The following is a 25,475-nucleotide window of genomic DNA, read 5'->3' on the forward strand; positions in this document are numbered from 1 at the left end:
TAAATATATGGAATTACATTTCAATTGTTGTGGATAAAATAAACTATGAAACTTCATCGTTGAATATTCTTGTGAGCGCGGCAATGACTGATTGAATCTACCATCCTACAACCACAATCTATTGGAATAACATCTTTTAGCATCATTTTGTATTTTGAATTTAATTTTATTGGTGATTACAGATTAATACAGATTTTTTATACAAAGAATATAGATTTTCTATGAAAATATCTGGCATCTCTGGTACCGATTCACAATCATAATCAAATACGCGATATTAGAATGAAGAACAGCTTTTCCGGTATTAATTCATTTCTCTAGCGCTCAAACGAAACAAATTTCGAATCTAAATGGTTGATAAACATATTATCTCATAAAATCAGAAATAGTTACACAACAGTAAACAGTACAATATCAATTTTTGAAGCGTGTGTGAGAAGGGTAAGAAGTAATTAGGTTTCTCAAATTCACTGTTTACCCCAATTTATTTAACAATTCTCGATAAACATTAGAAAAGTTCGCAAGTGCAAATGAAAGTTTCTCAGTGTTTATTTTCTTTTTCATTCATTACTGCATATTCCTGTATTTTACGACCAATTCTTAAGTGCAAATCGAAAGAGGTGATTTCAGTCATTGTTCTATGTAGTGTGTTAGATGATCGATAGGAGCGTAATAATCGAAAGAGAAAGTAAACAAAAAGAAACTGTCATTTGCATTTAGAACCTTGTATATTGTTTGTCTTTAATTTAGTCGTACTGTTTACATGTTTGCAAGGTAACTTGACTCAGCTTAAGACCGACATAAGCCAAAATCCATGTAGACAGTACTGCTGAACTTACAAGGATGAACGCTTGTTCATTTTTGACATCACGATAGAAAACCTAATCGTCATCCTAATTAGGTTTTGCACGATGACGACTGGGTCGGCGGTTCAATACATACGGCGCTGACCTTATAAGTTACCATATGTTTGAGCCCCGACCTGGAAGGATTAATAGTGTCAGTAGGATCGTAGTACTAATGTAATGATTTTGTACGCTAAGAATCGGCTGCGAAGTCTGTTGAAACAGAAATGCTGAATTTACGCTTTACGATGACGACACGAATGAACCGACGACACGACCAGGCACTCCGAAGAAAACTCGAAATAAAAAGTGTCTGTGAGTGATTTTCCGTCAGTTACCACAAATATAGCGGCCCCTTGATAATGATAAAATTATTCTTTTTAGGCAACACTGTTCTGGTTGCTATGCGTTATTTGTCAAGGAACCGCAATTATAGGAATAAACAAACAAACTGGAAAACTATCCCGTTCCATTGCCACGAAAATGCAAGAAAAAAAAGGATTAATTTCGGAATACAGGGAGCTATTCTCTTGTGTGCAGCCACATATTTCCAAATCTGTTGCAATAAAATGGACACAAGTCGAAACTGAATTTATTATAATAATAATCAAGTAAAATTACCTTTTTGTAAAACTCGAAAAAAAAAGTGGAGCAGGATGTTTATTTCGTTTATTATGCATTCAATTAAGACCAAAAACATTATTTCGTAACACTAGAAGAACCCTTACAGAAGTTAAAATCAATGGGAAAAGAACGATAATGAAATTGCTGCGTTCTGTGATGTCGATTTGAAACACCAGTATTAAATTTAAGCTATTTTCAAAGATCCTTCATGCATTGAGTCAGCAACAATAAAATGCATTTATTTATGTTATTTCTCTGCTAAATCATGCTAAAAAGCTTGATTGTTTTCCATGAAGATCTTTATTGGAGATGCGTTTCAAGTCTTTTCAAGAGAATTTTCCAAGAATTATCCAGATGTCATACTAAAACTATTCTACGGTTACCAGAAGTCATAAAACAAAAGTTTGTCTCAATGGCGCGAAAAAATAGTAATGCTGATGATACGATCTTAGAAGAAATTCTTAGTCGCACAATTTGAAGATTTTATGAAAACTATGCTAAAGTTTCAATTCATGTTTGATTTTTTCTAATGGTGTCATCAGCATCTCGATGTAGTTGATTGGTAACTGCTTTGGTATCAAATTTCCGGTGCATACAATTACTGGTGGTACAAATAAAATAATATAACATATCGGTATCGCAAAAACATAGCGCTTCACTTAACTTTTAAGGGCCGATTCTTTTTTTAGGCACAGTAGTAAAATGCGCGACTGGTATATAATGATTCGGAGTTAGTTTTGTTTATCTACATAAACATGTTTTTGAATAACTCTCTGTTATTCGAAATCAATAATTTATCAAATCGAGTTGCCAGTTTTAACAAATTTTCAAGTAATTTCGTTCTGACATTTCGAGTTACTGAGGGGTAGTCAGATTTGCGATACAGTTTTAATAGACGAGTGGCAGGTCGTGTCGTCGAATGAACTGTCGATGAATCAAGTTCATCCTTGACAGCTAAGTGGTTTGTTTCGTTTTGCGACTGCAAATTAAAAATTGAAAACTTACGAGAAAGTGCCTGTTAAAAACGTGTTCCACAGTGAAAAGAATTAAAAAGATTGCCCTATATGCGTTTCCAGCAATTAGTGTAAGGCGATTTGCAATTTTTAAATTCAAATGATGAGCCTCTGATGAACTTTTAAACTTTAAACAAACCATCGGTGGCTTGGTTGGTAAACGACTGGACAATGCGCAATTCAGGCCCCAATGTGGTTCTTAGCCTCTTGTCCAGTAACTCCTATCCCTACCTCCCCGCGGTGCCGGCTGGGGTACGAGCAACCATAGGAAAGATCGGGTAACCAACCCCGGTGGGACCTTGGTCGTATGCTGACAGGGAAGGGAGTCCTCTTTAGAGGATGTCGGAGCGTCTGTACTCCATGTTAGGAGCGGCTTCAAACAGCGTCTGTTCTGGTATCCAGCGGCTGAGTATGAAATGCTGTATCCCGTCCAGCTAAATCCAAGGTGGCAACCCCACCAACGGGATCGTCCTAGTGCTAGTTGGGACGTTAAACAGAGCAAGCACGATGATCCTCCGGCGAGACAGGGGGTTGGCGCAGGCCTAATAAGCCGCCCGTAAAACACCTATTACGAATGATACAGGAGAGAATACGACCCGGAACAATCGGCATAGACCCACGCAACGAAAAAAGGACTACGATTGGAAACTTGGAACATGGAACTGCAAGTCGCTAGGTTTCGCAGGCTGCGACAGGATAATATACGACGAACTAAATCCTCGCAGCTTCGACGTCGTAGCGCTGCAGGAGCTTTGTTGGATGGGACAGAAGGTGTGGAAAAGCGGACATCGAGCGGCTACCTTCTACCAAAGCTGTGGCACAACGAACGAGCTGGGAACTGGCTTTATAGTGCTGGGCAAGATGCGTCAGCGAGTGATTGGGTGGCAGCCGATCAACGCTAGGATGTGTAAGTTGAGAATTAAAGGCCGTTTTTTCAATTACAGCATCATCAACGTGCACTGCCCACATGAAGGGAGACCCGAGGACGAGAAAGAAGCGTTCTACGTGCAGCTGGAACAAGCCTATGACGGCTGCCCACGCAGAGACGTAAAAATTGTCATCGGGGACATGAATGCCCAGGTAGGAAGGGAGGCAATGTACCGACCGGTAATCGGGCCGAACAGCCTGCATGCCGCATCGAATAACAACGGCCAACGGTGTGTCAACTTTGCGGCCTCCCGAGGAATGGTAGTCAGAAGCACCTTCTTTCCCCGCAAGGATATCCACAAAGCCACCTGGAGATCACCTGACCAACACACCGAAAACCAAATCGACCACGTTTTGATCGACGGAAAATTTTTCTCGGACATCAACAATGTTCGCACCTACCGCAGTGCGAATATAGATTCGGACCACTACTTGGTTGCTGTATGCATGCGCTCAAAACTTTCGACGGTGGCTACCCAACGTCGAAACCGAACGTCGCGGTTTAACATCGCGCGGCTCCGGGATACTGGAGTAGCCCAAGATAACGCGCAGCAGTTGGCAGTGGCACTACCAACGGAAGAGCAGGTTGGTGCAGCTACTCTTGAAGATGGCTGGAGAGACATCCGTTCTGCCATAGGTAGCACTGCATCAGCAATGCTAGGTACGGCGGCTCCGAACGTGAGGAACGACTGGTTCGACGACGAATGTGAACAGTTAGTGGCCGAGAAGAATGCAGCTTGGGCGAGCAAGCTGCAACACCGGACGAGAGCAAACGAGGAGCGATACAGACAGGCGCGGAACAGACTAAACTCGGTATCCCGTAGAAAAAAGCGCCAACAGGAAGACCGAGATCGCGAAGCGATGGAACAGCTGTTCCGTGCTAATGACACAAGGAAGTTCTACGAGAAGGTGAACCGTTCGCGCAGAGGCCATGTGCCACAGGCCGATATGTGCAAGGACACCAACGGGGATCTTCTCACGAACGACTGTGAGGTGATCGAGAGGTGGCGGCAGTATTTCGACGAGCACCTCAATGGCGATGTGGCGGAATACGAAAGTAGCGGCGCGGTAACGAACTTGGGAACGCGTGCGGAGGACGATAGACTGCCGGTCCCAGACCTCCAAGAAGTGGAGGAGGTGGTAAGCCGGTTGAAAAATAATAAGGCCGCTGGCGTTGACCAACTACCAAGCGAGCTACTAAAACACGGTGGTAATGCACTAGTGAAAGCACTGCACTGGGTCGTTACCAAGATCTGGGAGGACGAGATTTTACCGGAGGAATGGATGGAAGGAATCGTGTGTCCCATCTACAAAAAGGGCGATAAGCTGGATTGCTGCAATTACCGCGCGATAACTCTGCTGAACGCCGCCTACAAGGTACTCTCCCAAATCTTATGCCGTCGACTTTCACCGATTGCAAACGAATTCGTGGGACAATATCAGGCAGGATTTATGGGCGAACGCGCTATCACGGACCAAGTGTTCGCCATCCGCCAGGTGTTGCAAAAGTGCCGCGAATACAATGTGCCCACACATCACTTATTCATCGATTTCAAATCAGCCTACGACACAATCGATCGAGAACAGCTATGGAAAATCATGCACGACTACGGATTCCCGGACAAACTGATACGATTGGTCAAGGCTACGATGGATCGAGTGATGTGCGTTGTTCGAGTATCGGGGATAAACTCGAGTCCCTTCGAAACTCGCAGAGGGCTACGGCAAGGTGATGGCCTTTCGTGTCTGCTATTCAACATTGCTTTGGAGGGTGTGATAAGAAGAGCGAGGATAGACACGAGTGGCACGATTTTCAGAAAGTCCGTCCAGTTACTTGGTTTTGCTGATGATATTGATATTATAGCACGCAACTTTGAGAAGATGGAAGATACGTACATCGGACTAAAAGCTGAGGCCAAGCGGATCGGATTAGACATCAATGTGTCAAAGATAAAGTACATAAAAGGCAGGGGCTCGAGAGAAGATAACGTCAGCCACCCATTACGAGTTCTGATTGGTGGTGATGAAATCGAAATGATCGACGAGTTCGTGTACTTGGGCTCACTGGTGACTGCCGATAATGACACCAGCAGAGAAATTCAGAGACGCATATTGTCAGGAAATCGTGCTTACTTTGGACTGCGCAGAACGCTTCGATCGAGCAAAATTCGCCGTCGTACGAAGTTAACTATCTACAAAACGCTGATTAGACCGGTTATCCTCTACGGGCACGAGTCCTGGACAATGCTTGCGGAGGATCAACGCGCACTAGGTGTTTTTGAACGGAAGGTGTTGCGAACCATCTTCGGCGGAGTGCGGATGGAAGACGGTACGTGGAGAAGGCGGATGAACCATGAACTGCACCAGTTGCTGGGAGGACCAACCCTCGTCCAAACGGCCAAGGTCGGGCGGTTACGGTGGGCCGGGCATGTTGTTAGAATGTCGGAGAACAACCCGGTTAAAATGATCCTCGACAATGATCCGACCGGTATAAGAAGAAGAGGCGCACAGCGGGCAAGATGGATCGATCAAATTGAGGACGACCTGCGGACCCTTCGCAGCTACCGAGGCTGGCGGCGAACAGCAATGAACCGAGTTGAATGGAGACGCCTCCTGTATACAGCAGAGACCCGCGTGGTCTACGACTGAAAGAGTAAGAGTAAGCGGTGGCTTTCAAAAAAATGTCGCCCTCGCTTGAAGCCGATACTAGATCAGTTCCGACCCTAGCTGCTATAATCGAATAACTAATCGAGTAGTCTATTAATTACCCAGAAAATCGATTAAAATTCAATCGAATAGTTTGAAAATTATAGTCGATTATTCAGCCGGGTGGCAAGGATAGGGCGCTTCAGCACGTGCTATCGTAGCCAACATCTGGGGCATTTGATGGGCAATCAGATCGCTCAGAGTATGGTAAACAAACATTCGAGCATTTCAAATCGAGTAAAATCCTAATTTCCTTATCGTAGTGATGATATTTTGATCGATAATTTGCGGGGAAATGAATAAACTAGTAATTTGTAATATCAAATTTTTTGTTATCCATTCTTCTTCATTGTTTTTGTTGTTGCAGAATGATGCTGGCCTCAGTTTCATGACGTCATAGCAGGGAGCTGCGATTATTGAATAATCGAGTAATTCGAAAAATCCGACATCCATATCACGCAGAGAAAAAAATTGTAAATATAATCAAATTTTGGTTTCTCGCAAAGATTTTTTTTGTTAAAATAGTGACAAAAGAAAATTTGGTTTTATATAGAAAACATTGCTGCTTAAAACTACAAAATATGATAATCAATTTTACTCAGTGGGTTAGTCTGTTTCAAGCGACATTTTGATAAAAACAACAAATATTTCACTTGTGCGTTCCTGTCAAATCTAAACAAACAATTTCACAGTAAATTCAATTTTAAAAATTTGTTATGAATGAACGAACTTTAGATAAAGTTAAGAATTGTTGCGCTTTAAATTCACAAACTTTTTAGTTGAATTATTACCTTAAATTTCAAACTTATTTACAAGGTAATTTTTGATACTACATTTATTTCGTTTTGTATTCGTTTTAAAATTCTTGAAAAAACAATTATTTTTAATTATTAATTTTTCAAGATCTAGGAGTTTTGTCGCTGAACGATCGAATTATTCACACACCATAATCAAGGTTTTTCAATTTTTATAACATCCAACGGTTAGGTGCTCCATCCGTCCGGTAAAGATAGAGATCCTTCATAAAATTTGTTATGTAATTTTAGGCAATTTTTAAAAATATTCTACATACACTTGAATTGTTGAAAACCCTCTATGAAATGGAAGAAGCAGATAAAGTTTTACTTATGAAACGCGTACAAACTTTATCCGCGGGCGAAAAAAATGCCCTGGTTTAATCGCGCGGGAAAAAATGCTTTGGTTCACAAGAAATAAAACTATTACGGTTCATTTAAACGGTAAAGTGCGTTGTATCTTAACACAAATAAGATCATAGATAAATCGTTTTTTTTCTTGATTTCAAGATATAGCTGGATTGAATCAACAAGGACATGGTTGATAACATTTACTCAACTTTGGTTTACATGTAATAAATTTTAACAATAAACTCAGCCGAAACAAATATATTTTTCGTTTGGTTATACCAAAATTTTGATTTAAATCAAACAGAGATTATTGTTGATGTTGAAGGGAAAATATTTGGATTGTAACAATCATGATCTAGCTTGAAATGAGCAGAAATCAAATAAAAAATCTACTAACTGTTTTGTTATTTTAAACATGCTCAATTTCTCTGTGTGATTCATGCATTTGACAGTAGTTACTCAGTTCGGTTGTAGCGTATGATCCATTCGGAAATCGTACTAAATTCCGAATCAAATTCCAGACGAGTTCAGTGGGTAGGGTCAAAACTGGATTTGGTTCATTTTCAAACGAAAATGCTATAAGCAGTGTTTGAAAAACGAAACGTAGGTGGCGCTTCTGGAAAATTACAGTTTTGCGTCATCTTCAGGTTTATGGTTCTTATTAACCCATAGGAGGCGCACGTGGCAGTTTTGAGTGTTACTTTCATTTTTATAGCAAGCTGAAACCCGTTTCCGAGGTTCTATTTTTCGCCGCGTACTTAGCGTGCGCTACGATCAATGTAGAGCAAATGTGTATACTTTTAGGCAATTTGATACAACCCGTCCAGGAATAAGTCCAACAAAAGTGGCTGGTGTGGTTTAACCTCTTAACGCTCAAGGGAAATATTCTATAAAAATCGTTATAGAGTCTTCAATTACAATTAAATCGATGTTTTTAAAAACGTTTTTAACGTTAACGATTTATCTACAAATAACTACTACGAGAACTCATTGAAACATGCTTGATTTATTGCTTAATGGTATTTAGATTTTTGAGAAAAGTTTTAAAATAAATTGCCGTTATTATTACATGAGGTTCTCGAGCAATGAAAATTTCATAAAAAAATTATGTTGCAAGATACCAGATTCTCAACGTTAACAACCAATCATTTGTCAACTAACTCAGGTCGATCAGATATAGGAAATCTGTAAATAGAGTCTGATGAAAATTAGAAAAGAATCTTACTAGTCATTTAAATGGTTTCGTAATACTGGGGTTATCACTTGCACATTCGAAACTAGGTTGATTCAACTGAAGAGCAATCTGACAAAGCACGTTTTACGATATCTTAAAAAAAATCAACTCGACCTAAGGATAGTTTCATAGCAATAAAACAGTCGAATAATCTTTTTCCGGTTTGGTCTTTTAAAAATGGCGATCTTCTCTGTTCGTCAAAAACAAGGGCGAAACATCTAAAGTTACTTATTCAGTATTTTCGATTAGTTGTATTTAAAAGAAATGAGGTAGATTGTGGTCCTTTGCGACAAAATCACGATATTACAGAAGCAATTTCATAGTGAAGGACTCAACTTAAGTGATGATACTTTATGATGTATTTGTTAGTCTTAATGTATGCAAAGAGTATGTGTTTTCTAAGACTCCTTCTTCTAGAGCCAAGGTTTCATAGACTCATTTTTAACGAAACCTAGTTTGATGTCTACAGTTTCATATTGCTTGCTTTATTTTGTTAGATATTATTTCTTTTAAGCTTTTCGTTTTCCACATCCACCTCTGAGTTTTAAGATATCTAAAGTAGACCAAACCTCATGGATCCGTTTTCTCTAAAGGATTAATGGTTGTGATATTAAATTAGGATACAGAAAACAGACTTTCACGATGGTGGAAATTTCTGTCAAGCATTGTTGACGATTTAGAAAAATCATTTTGTCTGTTTTCTGTGCCGATAGCATGAAACAACTAGTGGATTAGAATTGTCCGATGGTTCAAACAGTTTTATTGATAATTTTTGCGACATTTGACATTTTTAATCTAGAAATGTAGAGCATGTTTACAGGTCGATATGTTTACTACAAATATTTAACTATGCATACTTTGCGGAAGAAAACCTTTACAATTACAATTGCTTCTCGATAATGTAGATCAAAGAAAGTAAAAATATGTCTAAACAATTTAACATAGCATTGCAAAAAAAAAACACGTACAAAACGAGTTTAAAATATATTTTTTTCTGTAATAAAATATAACTATATATTTGTCTAAATGATATCACTTACAGTGTAACCAATTTTAAATAAATTTCAACTATAACAGATGAAATACGTATCTCCGTCCGTTTATCGATATTTCGTCAATCAAAATAAATCGTATTCTAACAATCATCCTTCCGTTCCTTCTTTTAGTACGAATTTCTTTTTAGATTCTCCAACAAAAATAGTAACAATCTCATCTGGTTTCGGTTCAAATAGAATCACATTTTTCATCTCCCATATATTGCTTCTTGACGGCTAACCTGTTTCTCTCTCTCTTTTTCTCTTTCGGTAGTTGGAGAAAGAAATAACTCAACAAAAACGCCAATAGGTAATCTCATCGAATAATCTCAAAGAAAAACAAAAAAAAAAAAAAGCACAAGCCATATTAGAGCCGGTAACCGTGGGTGACTTTTGGTAAATAAAACAAAAAATAAAATAAAAGATCACTAAAAATTTCAAAATATTCAACAGTTTAACTACTGAAATGGAAATAGGTCATTTCTGTTGTTTAGTTTTGTCGAGCCTTACATTTTTTTTTCTAATCTAACCGATTACAGTAATAAACAGTGTGGAGCTCTAATCTCACAATTAAGGTTCGGTTTTGAGTATGGAACAAACTTATTTACATAACTTTTTACACCTACGAGCTAACAAACATAGCGTAAAATAGGTAATGAACAGTAGAGCAGTATCGTTTTTTTTTGTTTTCGTTACATAAGTAGTACTATTTACTTGACGTTTTACGTTTTCTAGTAAAAATGGCAAGAATGGATAGAAGCTGTTTCTTAACCTCAAACTTAACGTAAGTCGTTTTTTGTTCCGTTTTGTGAAGGTCTTTAAGTTTAGCTTTAAATATAGACGATAACCGTTAACCTAGCAAATGTTCAATGTTCAATATTCGCCTCTTAAACACAAAGTTGGAAGGAAAAACATCACAGTAGAAAGTTTTTTCTTGTTTAACCTTGTTCCACGGATCGCATCTCGGAGCGGTGACAATTCCACACGTCAAAAATCTATTCTACTAGCCACCATTGCGTCAAAATTTGTTCGGAAGAGATTTTCGCACTGGTCTTTTTTTTTACTTCCTGTTTTCCGTCCACTAGACTGTTCGTTCGTTCGTTTGTTCTCTTATCACACGCACTAACAATCAGAAGGAAGTTTGCGCGACGCGGCTGGTTAAATACAATAAAATAGGAACGTCAATTTTTTACTGATAAGTTTCACTGTCTAACCGGCATTAGTTTGTAGATCAGAAATCGAACCCGCGACAGACAATCAGCTTGTACAACCCTGACCTGAGTTGGCAGTTGGCTCAATCGCGCACCGGCAAACGATCGTAGCAATCGGGGCCGTTACTAATGAATTTCGGATTGGGAAGAAAAGCCTCATGTTTCATCCCAGTTAATTGGATCCGGCAAAGCGGCTAACATTATACGAATAAGAATTCCGCTTCAACCGGTTTGCCGGTTGAATCTAGGGTAGCGGTATAGTAAACTTAGCGATCTAGGATTTGAAGTCGGTAGCTTCGGCTATATCTAAGTTGCAGTGTGATGGTTAGGATATTACCGGCTTGCGACGATGGTGGCAGTATTGAGGAGGATCGGTGTCGGCGTTACGGATTGAGCCTGACCGCCAAGCGCTGGTCCCGCCGTCGGTAGTTGTGGAGGAGGTTGTTGTTGTTGCTGCTGTTGCGGCGTTTGATGAACTGTAGTTGCTGTTGCCGCTGCAGCAGCCGCTTGAACTGCTGCTTGGTCTGCAGCGGCACGGTTCTGCTTGCTCCCTTTGACACTACCGGAGGGGTTCTTCTGGGCCATATGAGTTTGGTAATGTTTGGCCAGATGTGCTTTCTGACGAAAACTTTTACCGCAAAGCGAACAGGCAAACGGTTTTTCGCCGGTATGCGTTCGGATGTGGACATTGACGGAGTATTTGTCTTTGAAGCCTTTTGAACAGATCGAGCAGTAGTGTAGCGAGCGTTCCTTCCGTTGGCCATTGCAGTGCGTGGGGCTAGGATTGTTGGTGTGGTTCGTCGTACTGAGAATGGAAGCAGGTGTGGTGTTGAGGTTACTCATATTGCTATTGTTGTTGTTGTTGTTTGCTCTGCTGCTGCTACTACTGATGGTGGTGTTTGCACTGTTGTTGAGAGATCGCTTGTACTTCTTGGATGATCGTGGTGCTTTGACCTTTGCCGTGGAGGTGGTCGTCACCACATCCGACGAGGTGGTCGTCGATATCGCATGATGGTTCGCGCTGTGAACACTCGATATCACTAGATTGCTGTTAGGATTATTGTTGATAAGGCTAGGATTCTGATGTTGATTGATGGCAGCGGTTTCGACGATGATTTCGGTGTAGTTGTTGTTATCTGTACAGAACTGCTGAACTTCGGAGGCAATTCGTTTCAATTTTTCGTAGTCCTCAGTGAAAGCCGAATCGAGCGTCAGAAACATATCGTCGACGACTACACCGGAACCGAGATCACCGACTGCCGCCGGATGGGCTTGATGTTGTGGGTTGTTGGAGCTAGGGGAATGCATTGCAGATTCATCGAAAAGCGGGTTCGATAGGGTAGAGTCTGCATACGCTAATGTTTCCGCGTCCCCGGGATAAAGAACTCTTCGAAGTTCTTCATCCTTGATTTGACCGGCGGGTATCACCGTTATACCGTTCTGTAACTGAACGGCAGCTCCCTTGGTATAACCTTTACCCTGGAGTGCACTGCGCAGCAGAGACTCTGGCGTTTCATGCTCTATCACATTGTGATCTGACATTTGCCAGTCGTTGTTGTTGTTGTTTTGATACGCTATCACACTACTAGGATCCATCAGGCTGTTGGATAGCACGATGTTTGTGGATGTCACAGGTATTTGTTGTACTTGCTGGTGAAGGTGCTGCTGCTGCTGCTGTTGTTGATGTTGGCTTAGCAGGTGATGCTGCTGTTGTTGCTGATGCTGAGGGTCTTCTTTGCCGTGATGATCGGTGCCGAAGCCACTGTCATCGTAGGAGAAGCACTCTGTTTTCACATACCCGGGGAAGCCTCCGAGTATGGTGTCGAGATCGAGATTCGACGCAGGAGGAGGTGGCTCCGAAGCATTATGATCCTTCCGTAGGACCCACGGCTCCGGATTACCGTTCAATACTGTCAGGGTGTAGATCTGTGAATGGACAAAAACAAAAACGTACCATTAGAGTATCGAAATAGTGAATGAGCTTGAAAAATTAAAGAGGCTAACCTGTCCATCGGTGTCCGTTACTGCATTGCTAACGGGATTACTTCCGGTTGGCTGGCCAGCACCATTGTTTTGTTGCTGAATCCAGCAGTACCGGTTGATATCGTCAAACATCGTTTGATCGAGCCGGTTAGCATCCTTGTCCGGTCCCCAGAACTGGAAAAATAAAATAAAACCAAATGTTGATTGAGTGAATGTTCATAACACCATTCGATAGAATGATTATAAAAAAATTTGATATTTGGATTAATGATTGATAGCAAACATTCCATTAATGTGAAACAATTCACGAGAAACTGCCCAAGTTTGATGTATGCCTTGTCCGTGCATATAGACCGGATGCAGGATGATGGAGACTTATATCTGCCTTATATACGTATGAGAAGCGAATATGTGACTTGATTTTGACTTGGGTGAGAGAGAGAATTTTCAATTGAAAGATGACTCCAAGCGCAACTAGTAGTGTCTAATCCGAATCCGAGTTTCGATACGTTTAAGCACACTTTTGTGAATTGCTCGAATCGATCTGAAAACTATTTTATATATCTGATAATGAATCAGAGCTAATGAATTCTTCTTCAGATATGCCAACTTCCAAAAAATCTATTTGTTGCAAAAATCTTTTTCGAAAAGGTATGCGGATAATGACACAGACATAACTGGAAGACGTGGATAGGAATAAAATTGACATACCTCTTTCACACTACCGAATATAGATAATTGGTCGTATTAGTTGATTGTGTGAATTTTGCAACTTTACGCGACCAGAATTATAAAGGTGCATCTGTAATGAAGTACTACTTATTGCCGACAAGCATATTCTACATTACATTTAAGAGGGAGCACTCTATGAACAATTGGTTTTTCATTTATTGATCATTTATGACTATTTATTTAGCCCCGACTTTGAAATAATGATGGTTTCATTTACTGTTTCAATCGATAGATATGTTGTCTGAGAACACAATTTCAAAGTTTCAAAATCGCGCTTTGATTATTTTCGGAGATACTGTTCTTTGAATTTACTCTCGCCATGCCATCCTACACATTTAAAATATATTACAAAATTCGTTACTTTTTTACCGACATTTCAACAGCTGAACGTTCAGTAATGATTTCGGTAAAAATGTGATTACCGAATGGATTTGTAATCCGAAAATAATAAAGTTGTCTAGATTACCGAACATTTCAGTAAATGTGTTATATTAAACGTCAAATGTATCGAAGCTATATCTGTAGTTCGAAAAAAGTGAAGCTGTCAAACGTTACCGTGCATTTCAGTTAAAATAAACGTCAAATATTATGAATTACTCTCCAAAATATATCTATATTTTTGTACATTTATTAAATATACTGTAAAAAGTATTTTTTTATTGACTGATTTAAAAAAATCTTCATTGTTTTTAGAATTGCTTTACAAACTTATGACAAATTAATCAGTAAGCCGCGCATGCACATTGTGCAATCGTTTGAACCCTGCTGGAAGAAGCCTCGTAGGTTCAAAGTCTTGAGCCGTCAGCGCAACTGAATCTAACTGAAACTTATGGGGCATTAACTAATTCAAGATGATTTTTTGGTATTGTCGACAGTATATAATGACAGTATGTATTTTTAGCGAATTGATATTACTATATCTGGAGCTACATTTTGGAAATGTACAATCAAAAATTACATTCTTCGGAATGAAGTGACCCATTTGAATGTGGCGATGTAAGCCGGCTACGAATCCCGGAACATGTGCTCGGTAATAAAGCTTGCTTCAGATCAGAGTTAATAAAAGTCATTTTCATTGACTGAAGAATAGACGAAAATGACTAGAAATTACTGTCACTCTCAGCTTTGCTTGCAAACTATGAGAACGAAATCCATGTCCAGTCAATGACATAAGCGGGACAGTAGTTTCAAAATTGTGTTTTTTCTTTCATTTGCCCTTTCAGTCATTTGCAGTTTTCAATGAAAATCCCATAGTATGCAGTGTCGATATTCAACCAAAGCTGTGAGAATTGAAAACGACAAAAAAAGGTTTCACAATAAGTTTTAACTGTTGGTGCTCGAATTTGTAGTAGTTTTGGTTTCCAAAGAAGTTCTGGGATGTAATTACTTCGATTTGCCATATTTTAGTCACTTTTTATAGTCAAGCGTCACAGATTTTCAATACATCGATGAAAGAATGAGAATTGAAATTCTGCTGTTGCTATTTGAAGACGTTAGTTTGGTTTCGTCTTGTCACAGAGGAAAGAGTGACGTTGGCAATTGTGCTCTCTCATTTTTTCGATGAGAAACGAAAATGCTTCGTCTCTCTTCGTTTGTTCTGGTGTCAGTCATTTACGAATGAGACAGTGAAACATTGAAAATGAGACTGTTGGAATGGTTTCTTTCATTGAGGATGCGTGACAATTTTAAGCTCTGCTTCAGATAGAATTGGAACAAAGACAATTGCCAGCATTTCAGTTATTTATTATTGAATTCAAGATCTTTTTTTATACAAATGTAGCGTTTTCTTCATACTTTTAAGCACAAATACGGATAAAATTATTGGTCATGGTTTCGAAGGAATTCTTTAATTTTTCCTGTAACACGGTTTATTAGGCGGCGCACACCTTCTTCGTCCATCGTTTTAGCTATCTTATTCCACCAGGTCGTCATCTAAATGATGTCTTTGACAAGCTTTCCCTTTGCCTTGAGTTTCCTCTTCATGATTGCCAAGTATTTCTCAATAGGGCGGAACTAGGGACAGTTGGATGGGTTAAGGTTTTTCCGAACAAACTGGACCCCATTCTCTGCATACCATTCTTGAACGACTTTGCTAAAATGACAGCTTGCTAAATCTAGCCAAAACATTACGGAATGGTCGTGGGATCGAATGAACAGCAAAATTCGTTTTTGGAGACACTCTTTTTGGTATAGTTCCGATGTCATTGTCTTATTTGTAACGAAAACTTTCGTATTTTTGCCACAGCTGCAAATGCCCTGCCAAATCAAAAATTTCCTTGCAAATTTGTCGGCAAAAACAAATTTAAGTTTGGCTGGAACATCCCCCCGAGCCGTTGCCAAGTAAAATTTTTGACCTGGGATTTGCCCGAAGTCAGCTTTGACATTGGTTTCATCGTCCATCGGAAGACACCCGTCGAACTTGGTCAGCACCTGGTCATATAGTTTTCGAGCACGAATTTTGACCACACTATTCTGTTTTATGGTCCGATTTGGCTGTTTGCTAGCTCGATACGACTTGATTCCTTCCCGGAGTCGAGTTCTTCTCACGGTACTATGGGCAGCACCGAATTTTCTGGCCAAATCACGGTTCGACAGATTAGGATTCCTCTTAATCGTCTTTAAAATCTTACCACGCAGTTTCCGGTCGACAGATCTACTCCGACGATTGGTTTGAGGCTTCCGAATCGTCGTCAATGTTTCCTTATACCGTTTGATAACGTGCCATACGGTATTTCTGGGCAATTTCAGCTCTTTAGCTAGCCTAGATGCAGACCACAATGGATTTTCCAAATAACTGTGCACAATTTTTTCTTTTCTTTCGACTTTACAAAGTACAGTCGATTTGCGGAATGTCAAAAATCATACGTGACGCTGACAAAATTCCCGACACGTAGGCGCCAAGAACTTCCAAATCCGTCCACCGGGAGCGCCACAATATGAGCAAAAGTTTGTTCCAATTCTAAATGAAGCAGGCTTTATGTTTATTTGTCTGTCAATTCGAATACAAGTGTCGAGCGAATTGCATACTAAGTATCATATATTTGAAATAAATCTGCTGTTTGTTTGATGGAATTCAAGTGTATTATCAATAGAAATTTTATTTGAATCAGATTTGAAGAGACTTACACTTGCAATCAAAGTGTCGAATCAAATGCGGCGAAATGAAGTGTAAAAACATCAGTCCAACGTGTTGATTTTTGTCATTGTACTGTTTGCCTACATTTATTTATCACACCGGATGAAATTCAGAAATTACGTATGGGACCACAGGACCTTTCATTTGAACCTAGGTTTGTGAAAATCGGTCGCGCCATCTATGAGAAAAGTTTGAACACATATTTTCTTTTTTTTGCACATTTTACTCCATAACTCCGGAACCGGAAGTCGGATCTAAATAATATTCGGGCCTCGGTTCAAAATTCGGTTTTCACAGTGATTGCATAACCTTTCTATATGAGAAAGGCAAAAAGTCCAAAATCTAGTTCCACAATCCAGGTTCCGAATTTAGTCCCAGCTGGCATGTTCTGAATTCTGAAACTGAATCTATGAAGTAAATTTTGTAACTGAATTCTGTAATGAAATTGTGGTTCAAAAGTCAGTTCTAAAATTTTGATTCAGAGTGTAGATCGAACATTTAGTTTCAGAATCCAGATCTAAAATTCATATACTGATTCTTGTTGTTGTTGTCGACATCCTAAATTAGAATTATAGATTCTAATTCCGAATGTAAATTAAGAAACTACATTTAATTCCAAAATCTAGTCAAAAAACTAGTTGCAGAATCTAGAATTATGATTCAGTTCCAGAGTTATAGTTTTAATTTCTGAACTTGGAATCAGGAATTGAACTCTGGAACTAAAATCTGAAATTAAATTGTATGTATGTATGTATGTATGTATATGTGAAGCCACCATCAGTTCAAGGCATTACCAATGTATGCGGGTAGACTTACAGTAGATCCGAATTTAATTATCAGATAGCTTTCATATTATTACTGTTAAGAAGGCCAAAATGGGTTATTTGGACCCGGCGCCTTCCAGCAATAACATCCAGCCATATAATAAAGATTTTCGCTGTACCAGCTTAAACCCGCCTGATGGTTTGTTTGTTAGAAGGGCGCGTCTTACTCATTTCAGACCTTCAGGGAGAAACACGAAGTTTCTCCCATGTGACTCAGGTTGGCAATCCACTCCATCATCCAGTCATTCACTTGTAAGATACCCTGATGCACTCCCTGCCCCTCACCATTGTAATAAAATAATATAATATTTGTGACGAAGTACAATATAGTAAAATAATAAGACATAATATAATATCATTTAATATAATACAATACAACAAATCGTCATACAATATAACATAATAAAATATAACATAGAGCAATATAATATCACATAATATAACATATATACTACAATATATTATCCTATAGAAGGGTTCCGTCATCAAAAAAAAAATCTGAAATTAAATTGTACGCCTGAAACTTCAAAATTAGGGTTCAGATTTAGGATATTGTTCCAAAATCCTATTCAAAATTCCCGAATCTAAATACAGTATTCAGAAACGGAATGCGACTACTGAAAATATGTTGTCCGTGTCCATCGTCATTTTATTTTTTTTCGCCAATTATTTTCAAATTTTGCACACAATTTCTACACAAAAAATTCCCAACCCCAATGTTTTTCCATTTTGTTACTTTTGGGAGATTTTAGAGCTACAAAACGGTGGATTTATTTGTGTAACTTCGCAGTTTTGAGCTTAAACAACCAGCAAAATTAAAAAAAAAACATTCATTTTGACTTCTGATAATACTACTCTGAGATACAATAGGCACCCCAATTCACGATTTCTGAAACGTGTCCTCGACTTCTTCACCGACTTATTTCTCAATATTTTCCCACGAAAAAATTAAAAAAATGGAATATTATGCAAAACATTTGAAATGTTGTTTTTTCCAAATCTAGCGAACAGCAGATCCCGCATACGCATGGCTGCCAGATGGCTGACTAAACGCTACCAGCTGAAAAAATATGGCTGGCAGACATTCTGGTGACCGACTGCCTCACCGCTGCCAGATATACAGCTCAAACGATACAACCGTATCCACCAGGATGTTTCCACATTGAAATCTTTGACATTTTCAGCGAAGGTGAGAAGATGAAAACGCTCGGCTAACTTAAATACAGGCGACTTTGTTTTGTCAAATAGGATTTTACAACCGTCACTGAATCAATTTTGGTAGCCGTCTGGTGGCCATGGCTGCCCAGGTAGCCAAAACGCTATGCGGGATGGAGAGCTCGGTCACCTATGAAAAAACCCGTTGAAAATTCGGATGCTGGAGATTGTCAGTCATCAACTATCTCGGACGAGCTGGCTAGGGCTGGTACCACGAATGAAAGATCCAGCTTTGTCACTGTCAACTCGTTGGATAAAGTATAGGATTCGTTCTAGGACTGCATCCAAACATGCCAGCTACTGGCACTTCTAGCAAACTTGCTCTAAGACAACAGCACTTTTACCAGATTTTAATCTCAAAAAGTTCAAATGTCTATTGCATTTTTCCAAGCATCATTGCAGGATTCTTATCAGAGCTCCATTAATGTCCTCGCTACTATTCAGCGTGCTGAGTATCGTTTTGGTGATTTGTGTGTGGTTTTGTATTTCATAGCATCTGATATGTAACTGTCCCGCATTGACGCAACTACGTATTCGGGTTTTTGGTTATCCATACGTGGTTCAATCTGCGTATGGTAAGCTAAAATTGAAGGATATTCTAAGGTTTTAGCAGATTCTTTTGCATCCCTAATGGGGTGCCGAACTTACTTCTGCTCGTACATACTTCGAACCGTTCTGCATTCTTTCGGAAGTGCAGAATGATGTTGCTTTTGTTAAATCTCTAAATCCTTTCGGGGATTATTAAATGTGCATTTTGGCACCTGAAGAGCATTCAGCATCCTTTCGTGGATGCAGAACGAATTATTTCTTTTTGTTTTGTGCTGTTTCCTCACCACACCACTTCACATTTTCCTTCCATGTTCCTTTTGTCCTTCCCTTCCCATCAGGGAAATGATCAAAAGCCACGGCCAGCCACTAATTTCCGAATAACTAGAGGAACGTGCTACTTGAATCAATTACTTCTGATTCTTAATATCTCTTATGATACGAGCGTCCTGTCTGGATGTTGTAGAGCGTTTTCTTCACGAACGGATTTATCGGCCACAGAACCGCGTTGTTGTTTTTTATACATAGTGAACAGCAGAAAAACTTACTCTGAACTTTTATTAGATTATTCTATATGAAAGTTCATTTTCGTAGTCTCGCGTTTGATGAAATCAATGTTCATGATTTCGACAAATATGAACGAACTTCCAATATATGAAGCTTTTGAGGGCATGATGTTCGCCTAATTTACTTCAGGTACACACGAAAAATCGATGGGTAAATCAATTCGATATTGTTTTTGTAAACATAAAGTTAGCAATCCGATGTGTGCAGTTGTTTTTTTTTAAATAACAAAGTATATTTAAATTTGATCAGTATCAAACGGAGAAAACAGATTGGTAAAATGTCATGCGAATTTAACTATGTGATGAAAACCGCAAAATGTTACCGCAAAGACGGTACTCGAACCCGTATATATGTTTTGAACATCTTCAAAGAATTATGACTTTTTAATATCCCATATCCTCTCGCAATTTCATTTTTCACTGGGAAATCTACATTTAGTCTTAAGCAACCGGTATTTTATCTGTGATGAAACTGTCAGAAATCGCACAAGTAACGGAAAAAACCGGTCGTGCTGTTTATTCTAGTCAGTACTATGAAACATAGGAGGCGTAGAGTAGTTTCTAAATTTGAATTCAATATCAGCTTCTAAACAATTTTTGTATTGTCATTTCTACATTTCATTAGCAGCCCTTACACAAGACAATATTATTGTCAATACAAGGAGTATTGACAATACTTTTGATCGTGTAATGGAAATTTCATTGGATTGACGAAAATATTGTCAAAAAATCAAAACTGCCCATCAATCCGACAATACTTTCTCTCCAGATAGAAACTGTTAAATATGTGCAATGGCCTCTTCTCTCAATATTTTAATATTCATTTGCAATATTTAAAGCACCAAACACTTGAATTTCTCGAAAAACTCGGACTCTAGTTATCAAACCAATTGGATTGATGTTATTGACAATACTTTGGATTGACAATAATATTGTCACGTGTAAGGGCAGCTATTGCTTTTATGAACAAAATTTGTATGTGTGCTTTGTTTTTTTTCCATCTACGACTAATCTCGATTACGGTTATGCACATGACACTTCGTTCCGGGTTGTTCAAAACAGTTGTTTTTTTGGAAAGCCACGAGCTAGTGCCGATAATAGGACATTTGGATATTAACTTTGGAGCTCCGGTTACGCCACAACTAGGCTAATGCAATCATTTCGAGACCGGCCGAGAATGGCTGACGTGAATTGTATCTGCACCACAGGCGGTACCTGTCAGCCGCTGACTCTAATCCGACAGTATTAACGAGGACATTAATGGCTACATGCGTATGCAGATAGGGCTGTTTTGCTAAAGAGATTGGCAGCGATGGGCCTGATGTCGCCGACTAGCATCGCGGCAATCGCAGATAATGATGATAGCAGCAATAACCGTAATTAGTTCGAATAAAAACCGCTGGAAACGAGACCGGTGGATGTAATTCGATTAGGCGAGGAGGACTGCGTTCTGCCGACCGCGATCCTTGATGGCGACGCGTGTCGGTCTCCGTCAGATGTCCGTATCTTAGTAGGCTAAAATGTTGGAAAACATGACAGCGATTAAAGCGGTGCAGTTGCATTTCAAATGACACATCAAATCAAACGAGTGCGGCTTGATTGGACAGAACTACTCATAATAGATAAGAGCAGACGTTAGAAAAAAAAAAAACAGTTCTTCCGGCGCCGTCGGATTTAGTCTCGACCACCCGAAACGGGTTTATTTTTATTTCTTCAGAGTTATGAAACACGACGGATTTACAATTTTTCCAAGGCAAACGACAATCTGCGTGATTCCTTTTTGCAGAAATGATGCAACATTTTTTCTTCTTTTTAATCTATAACAAACGTCTTCTCAGCGTGTCTGCTAATGAGTCTACTTTGCTGCGACCCCCACAAGACCACGCGGATATTGAGATATTCAAATAAAAGTACCATCATGCGCCTTAAATTGGTTGCCCAGTCAGCAGTGATGGCCACAGGAGCGCAGCGGGGATCAGATAGATTTACGAGTACAAACGAAATAGTAGTAAATCAACATGCTCAGTCACCCCCGGAGGCTCGACAAATTCCTCTGTTTCGAAGTTCTATTGAAAAACCTAGAAGAGACGACACGGACGATGAACGACAGGTTTCCGCATGTGATCCCTTACTGCTGGCACATCAGACCCGCGGATAATAAATTCAATTTCCTCATAAAGACCGCTGCCGTTGAGTTGAGTTGAGTGGAGTTGAACTGAGACGATGATTTACATGCAACGCCAGGCAACGCGCACGATCTTCGACAATCAGAATCTGTTTGTTCGGTAAGAAAATCGTGAGTGCCGTGTTTTGACGGTAATGGACGACGCTAAATGTTCTGAAATGTAGGGATTTCGTGTGCAGTTTTCGTTATTTTTTTCCCACGACAAACTATGAACTACATTCCGTGCTGTGTCGACCAGTCAGTCAAGTTCTGATCTATCGTCGGGAAGAAGACGATGTCTTCTTTTTATGTGCGCATCATAATCCACGAGAACGAACATGCAGCGACATTGCTGACTAATTAGCTCAACGAATATTTGACAGTTGCGGACGCTCGGAGTCAAATCATCGCAATCTCAGTAGGCTGTTCGCCGTGCAGCGTTTGTTTTGGCATTCAGTTAAAAAAAAAAACATCACCAGCCAGGGCTGACAATAATCAACTCAGTACTTCATCATCACCGAGTTCAGCTCACCTGCAAATCGGTTTCAAAAGCATCGCTGAACGAGTTGAGTAACTGGGACCCATTTGTATAGAGAAAACATCGTCTCAACATCGTAGTGTCAAGCAATCAGCAGATGAGCGCTGACTGCTCATCAAATATTAGAACCCACTGAGAGACGATTTGTGAGTTGTGATTTGATGTGTTTGTACATCAACACATTGAATCAGATTCTTATGAAACTGTCTCGCTTGTATTCCCCACCCACCAGAGTTGTCATGGGCGGCCAATGTTCGAATCGATGCTATTTCAATCAATTTCTCAAGACATGTTCTCGCATGCTGAAGAACGCATTCGTTTCAGTAGCCAGTTGTGTTTAGCTCGAGACATGAAATTGAATCGTTTATGGTATACATAACACTACGGTTCGACATTTGTTTTAGTACATTAAGGCTCGTGTTCGTTTTGAGTACCAGCAAAAACAAAACCGAAAATCTGGGTTGTGTTGGCAGCTCTGTGGTTTAAGAATACACTCACCGGTGTAGCTCGGTACAGTGATGCTAAACTCAGTACTCACTTCTTAAAACTAGGAATGAGAGTTAAATGCTATGAAATCAAAACTGAGAACCATCAATACCATCATAATTTGATGTCAGCGGTGCTCTGTATAGGTGAGTGTGTTTGTTTAAATCAGCGATGATTTTCATCTTTACCATCATTTTTCGGATTGCATCGTAAATCATGTGGTGAGCTGATGAATAGAAAAAATCAAATCTTATGAGCGAGTTTTTGCCACCCTTGTCACCAGCACCAGCTGGCGCCGAGAGTTTCCTGTGTTTCACGTCAGCAGAATGTTCGGATAGTATCTGAATCCCATTCCGGTGCGAAGTGCTTTGCTTTCGCTTTTTTTTTACTCCGAAACGTTAATTGATTGAAGGATGGATAATGGAACGGGTTTGTGTCATCCCTCCCGTGTGTGTGTGCATCGCAATGAGCCGGAGCCGGCCGATTGGTGTGCAGTTGGCCAAAGTGCAGTTGATTTACGCCGAAGATGACTTGGTTGTAAATCATCGTCATTCATGATGCAGCAGCAGCAGCAGAGGGCTCTTTCCGATGTGATCTCCGCCATCAACCGGTGCTCGGACTGCACAACTCCGGTGAGATAATAAACTTTCATTAGACCACGCTACGTTATTTAGGTATGCAGAAGTGGCGCGGACTGGAGCGGACGACCGGCGGATGCTTCTGGTTCGCAGCTCAGCTCCGCACGTAGCATTAAATATAATCTTCATTTATAATCTATAATCGTTTCCAGCGATTCAGCAGACAAGACCCACTACCCAACGGTGGTAGTGCCTCCGATCCACCGAGGTTCCAGGTTACCATTTCTTCCTTCTCGCTAACGACACTTGTACTACCTCACGCAAGTATTAGCAAACATGTATTTTCTGCGCAGCTGCCATTTGCCGGGGCAGCCGTTTTATTTCTCCTCCATTAGGAAAATATATTGCCCTCATGCCGTGGTTGTTTGGCGCTAGGCTCAAGTGGTTGCTCGGAGCATTTTTTTTTTTAGCTGGACCAGTTTGAACTGTTTCTATCTTATCGACAGCACACCCGGGACCATCTTTAGCATCCAGCAACCATTCTGCCGTCAGCCAGCAACCAAACGACCAACAAGATCATCTGCGACGGGCTTGTTGAGGCCGTTTCGGTTCGGCCGGGTCCGAGATAGGGAATTTATAGCCCACGCGGGCGACGATCCACGCAAAGTTGCATCCTCTTCTAATCATAACCATCATAACATACATATTTATTCACTATCTTCGGCGAGCAGGATTAGTCGAGGGCCGTAGGGGCAGGTGATAATCTACAGCAGATAAAGTGGCATTGGGTGTCCATTTCTGGTGGAAAGGGCTTCTGGCTTCTGGTGCATAATGTTGATGTGAGAATGAGTAGCCGGGATTAGGGGCTATCGGGAGATTAACGACATAGTTTGCGCTGGTACCGGTCCGTGGACGTCGCTTCGTCAAGCGAAACTTTCCAAGCTGCACGAAAAGACGTAAATCTATTCCAAATAAATAATCCGACTGCAGAATTAATGCACTTGGATGCTATAATTTTTTGTTTCAATTCTTGCTTATATGGAATACTAGCTGACCCGTCGAACTTCAGTTCAGGATTATTTTAATTCGAAGCAATAGAAATAGTTGATGTTATAAAATATCAAAAATCTTTGGTTGAGTTAAGCTTAAAAATAGTTCTGACTGTGTTCTTTTAAATGTGAGGTAACTGCATTAGAAACATCCAGGTCCAGGTTTGACCTGGGCGCTTGTCGTTGTTTCCAATAATCACTACTGTCACTCCGGTTATTAAATCGATAAACTTGCTCACCAACCAGAAGTTTATGATCTGCTCTTGGTTATGGTACTGGTACACCGCAGTAGGTTTTATCTTTTGTCCTTTTGAATCTGATATTCTTCACAATAATCATGAATACAGTCCTAATCTGTTAATTATTGTGAAGAATATCAAATCATTTTAGGTTGGAGTTACAAAATAATTGATAAACTAAAATCGAAATTGATTTCATTAGTCTATTTGCTAATGTTTTATCACCTAAATCAAATCTGTTTGTGAGGGGATAATTTCATCCGAATATATAAAAAAATATTGAATATCACGCTGATTCGATTCTTCAATAGCAAAATGATATTTATTATTCCTTTTTGTGCAAAAGTTCATACTGAATAAAACGATACGATATTTTTAACGCATTACAAAACCAAAACCGTCGGAAGTGCAAGAGGAATCAAGTGGATGACATCATTATGGCCTGCTGTAATTGGTCGTGAAAACATAGGTCGATTCTAACCAATTCTTCAATGGTATGCTATTGAAATACTGAAACGACGTTTCCAAACATGTTTGAGTTAAATGTTTCCGAATCGATTGATAGTTGAATTATATAAATCCATCAAAAAATGACTGATTTATTATCGTTCAAAATTAGCACAGGGAAAAGGTTAGTTTTGTATTTTTTAATTGACATTCGGCTCCGTATAATTAAGAGT

At 39.7% G+C, this 25,475-nt stretch overlaps 1 protein-coding gene and 1 long non-coding RNA gene across 3 annotated transcripts in view; one reads left to right on the top strand and one right to left on the bottom strand.

Annotated features, from left to right (window-relative positions):
• The first annotated feature begins 258 nt into the window (after positions 1 to 258).
• LOC131429936 (uncharacterized) lies at positions 259 to 2,222 on the top strand. Its single transcript, XR_009229473.1, has 3 exons — positions 259 to 441; positions 1,044 to 1,160; positions 1,230 to 2,222. It is a non-coding gene; the product is annotated as an uncharacterized LOC131429936 (long non-coding RNA).
• Positions 2,223 to 9,239: 7,017 nt separating this feature from the next.
• LOC131432664 (zinc finger protein sens) overlaps positions 9,240 to 25,475 on the bottom strand; it is a 443,520-nt gene continuing 427,284 nt past the window's right edge. For both annotated transcript variants that reach the window (XM_058599068.1, XM_058599069.1), the window contains 2 exons: positions 12,744 to 12,896; positions 9,240 to 12,665 (listed from right to left, as the gene is read on the bottom strand). In XM_058599068.1, coding sequence (XP_058455051.1) covers positions 11,073 to 12,665; positions 12,744 to 12,896 — 1,746 coding nt within the window. In that variant the 3' untranslated portion in view covers positions 9,240 to 11,072. The remainder of the gene's footprint in view (positions 12,666 to 12,743; positions 12,897 to 25,475) is intronic.

Source organism: Malaya genurostris, chromosome 2 (genome assembly GCF_030247185.1).
Source record: "Malaya genurostris strain Urasoe2022 chromosome 2, Malgen_1.1, whole genome shotgun sequence".
NCBI lineage: Eukaryota > Metazoa > Arthropoda > Insecta > Diptera > Culicidae > Malaya > Malaya genurostris.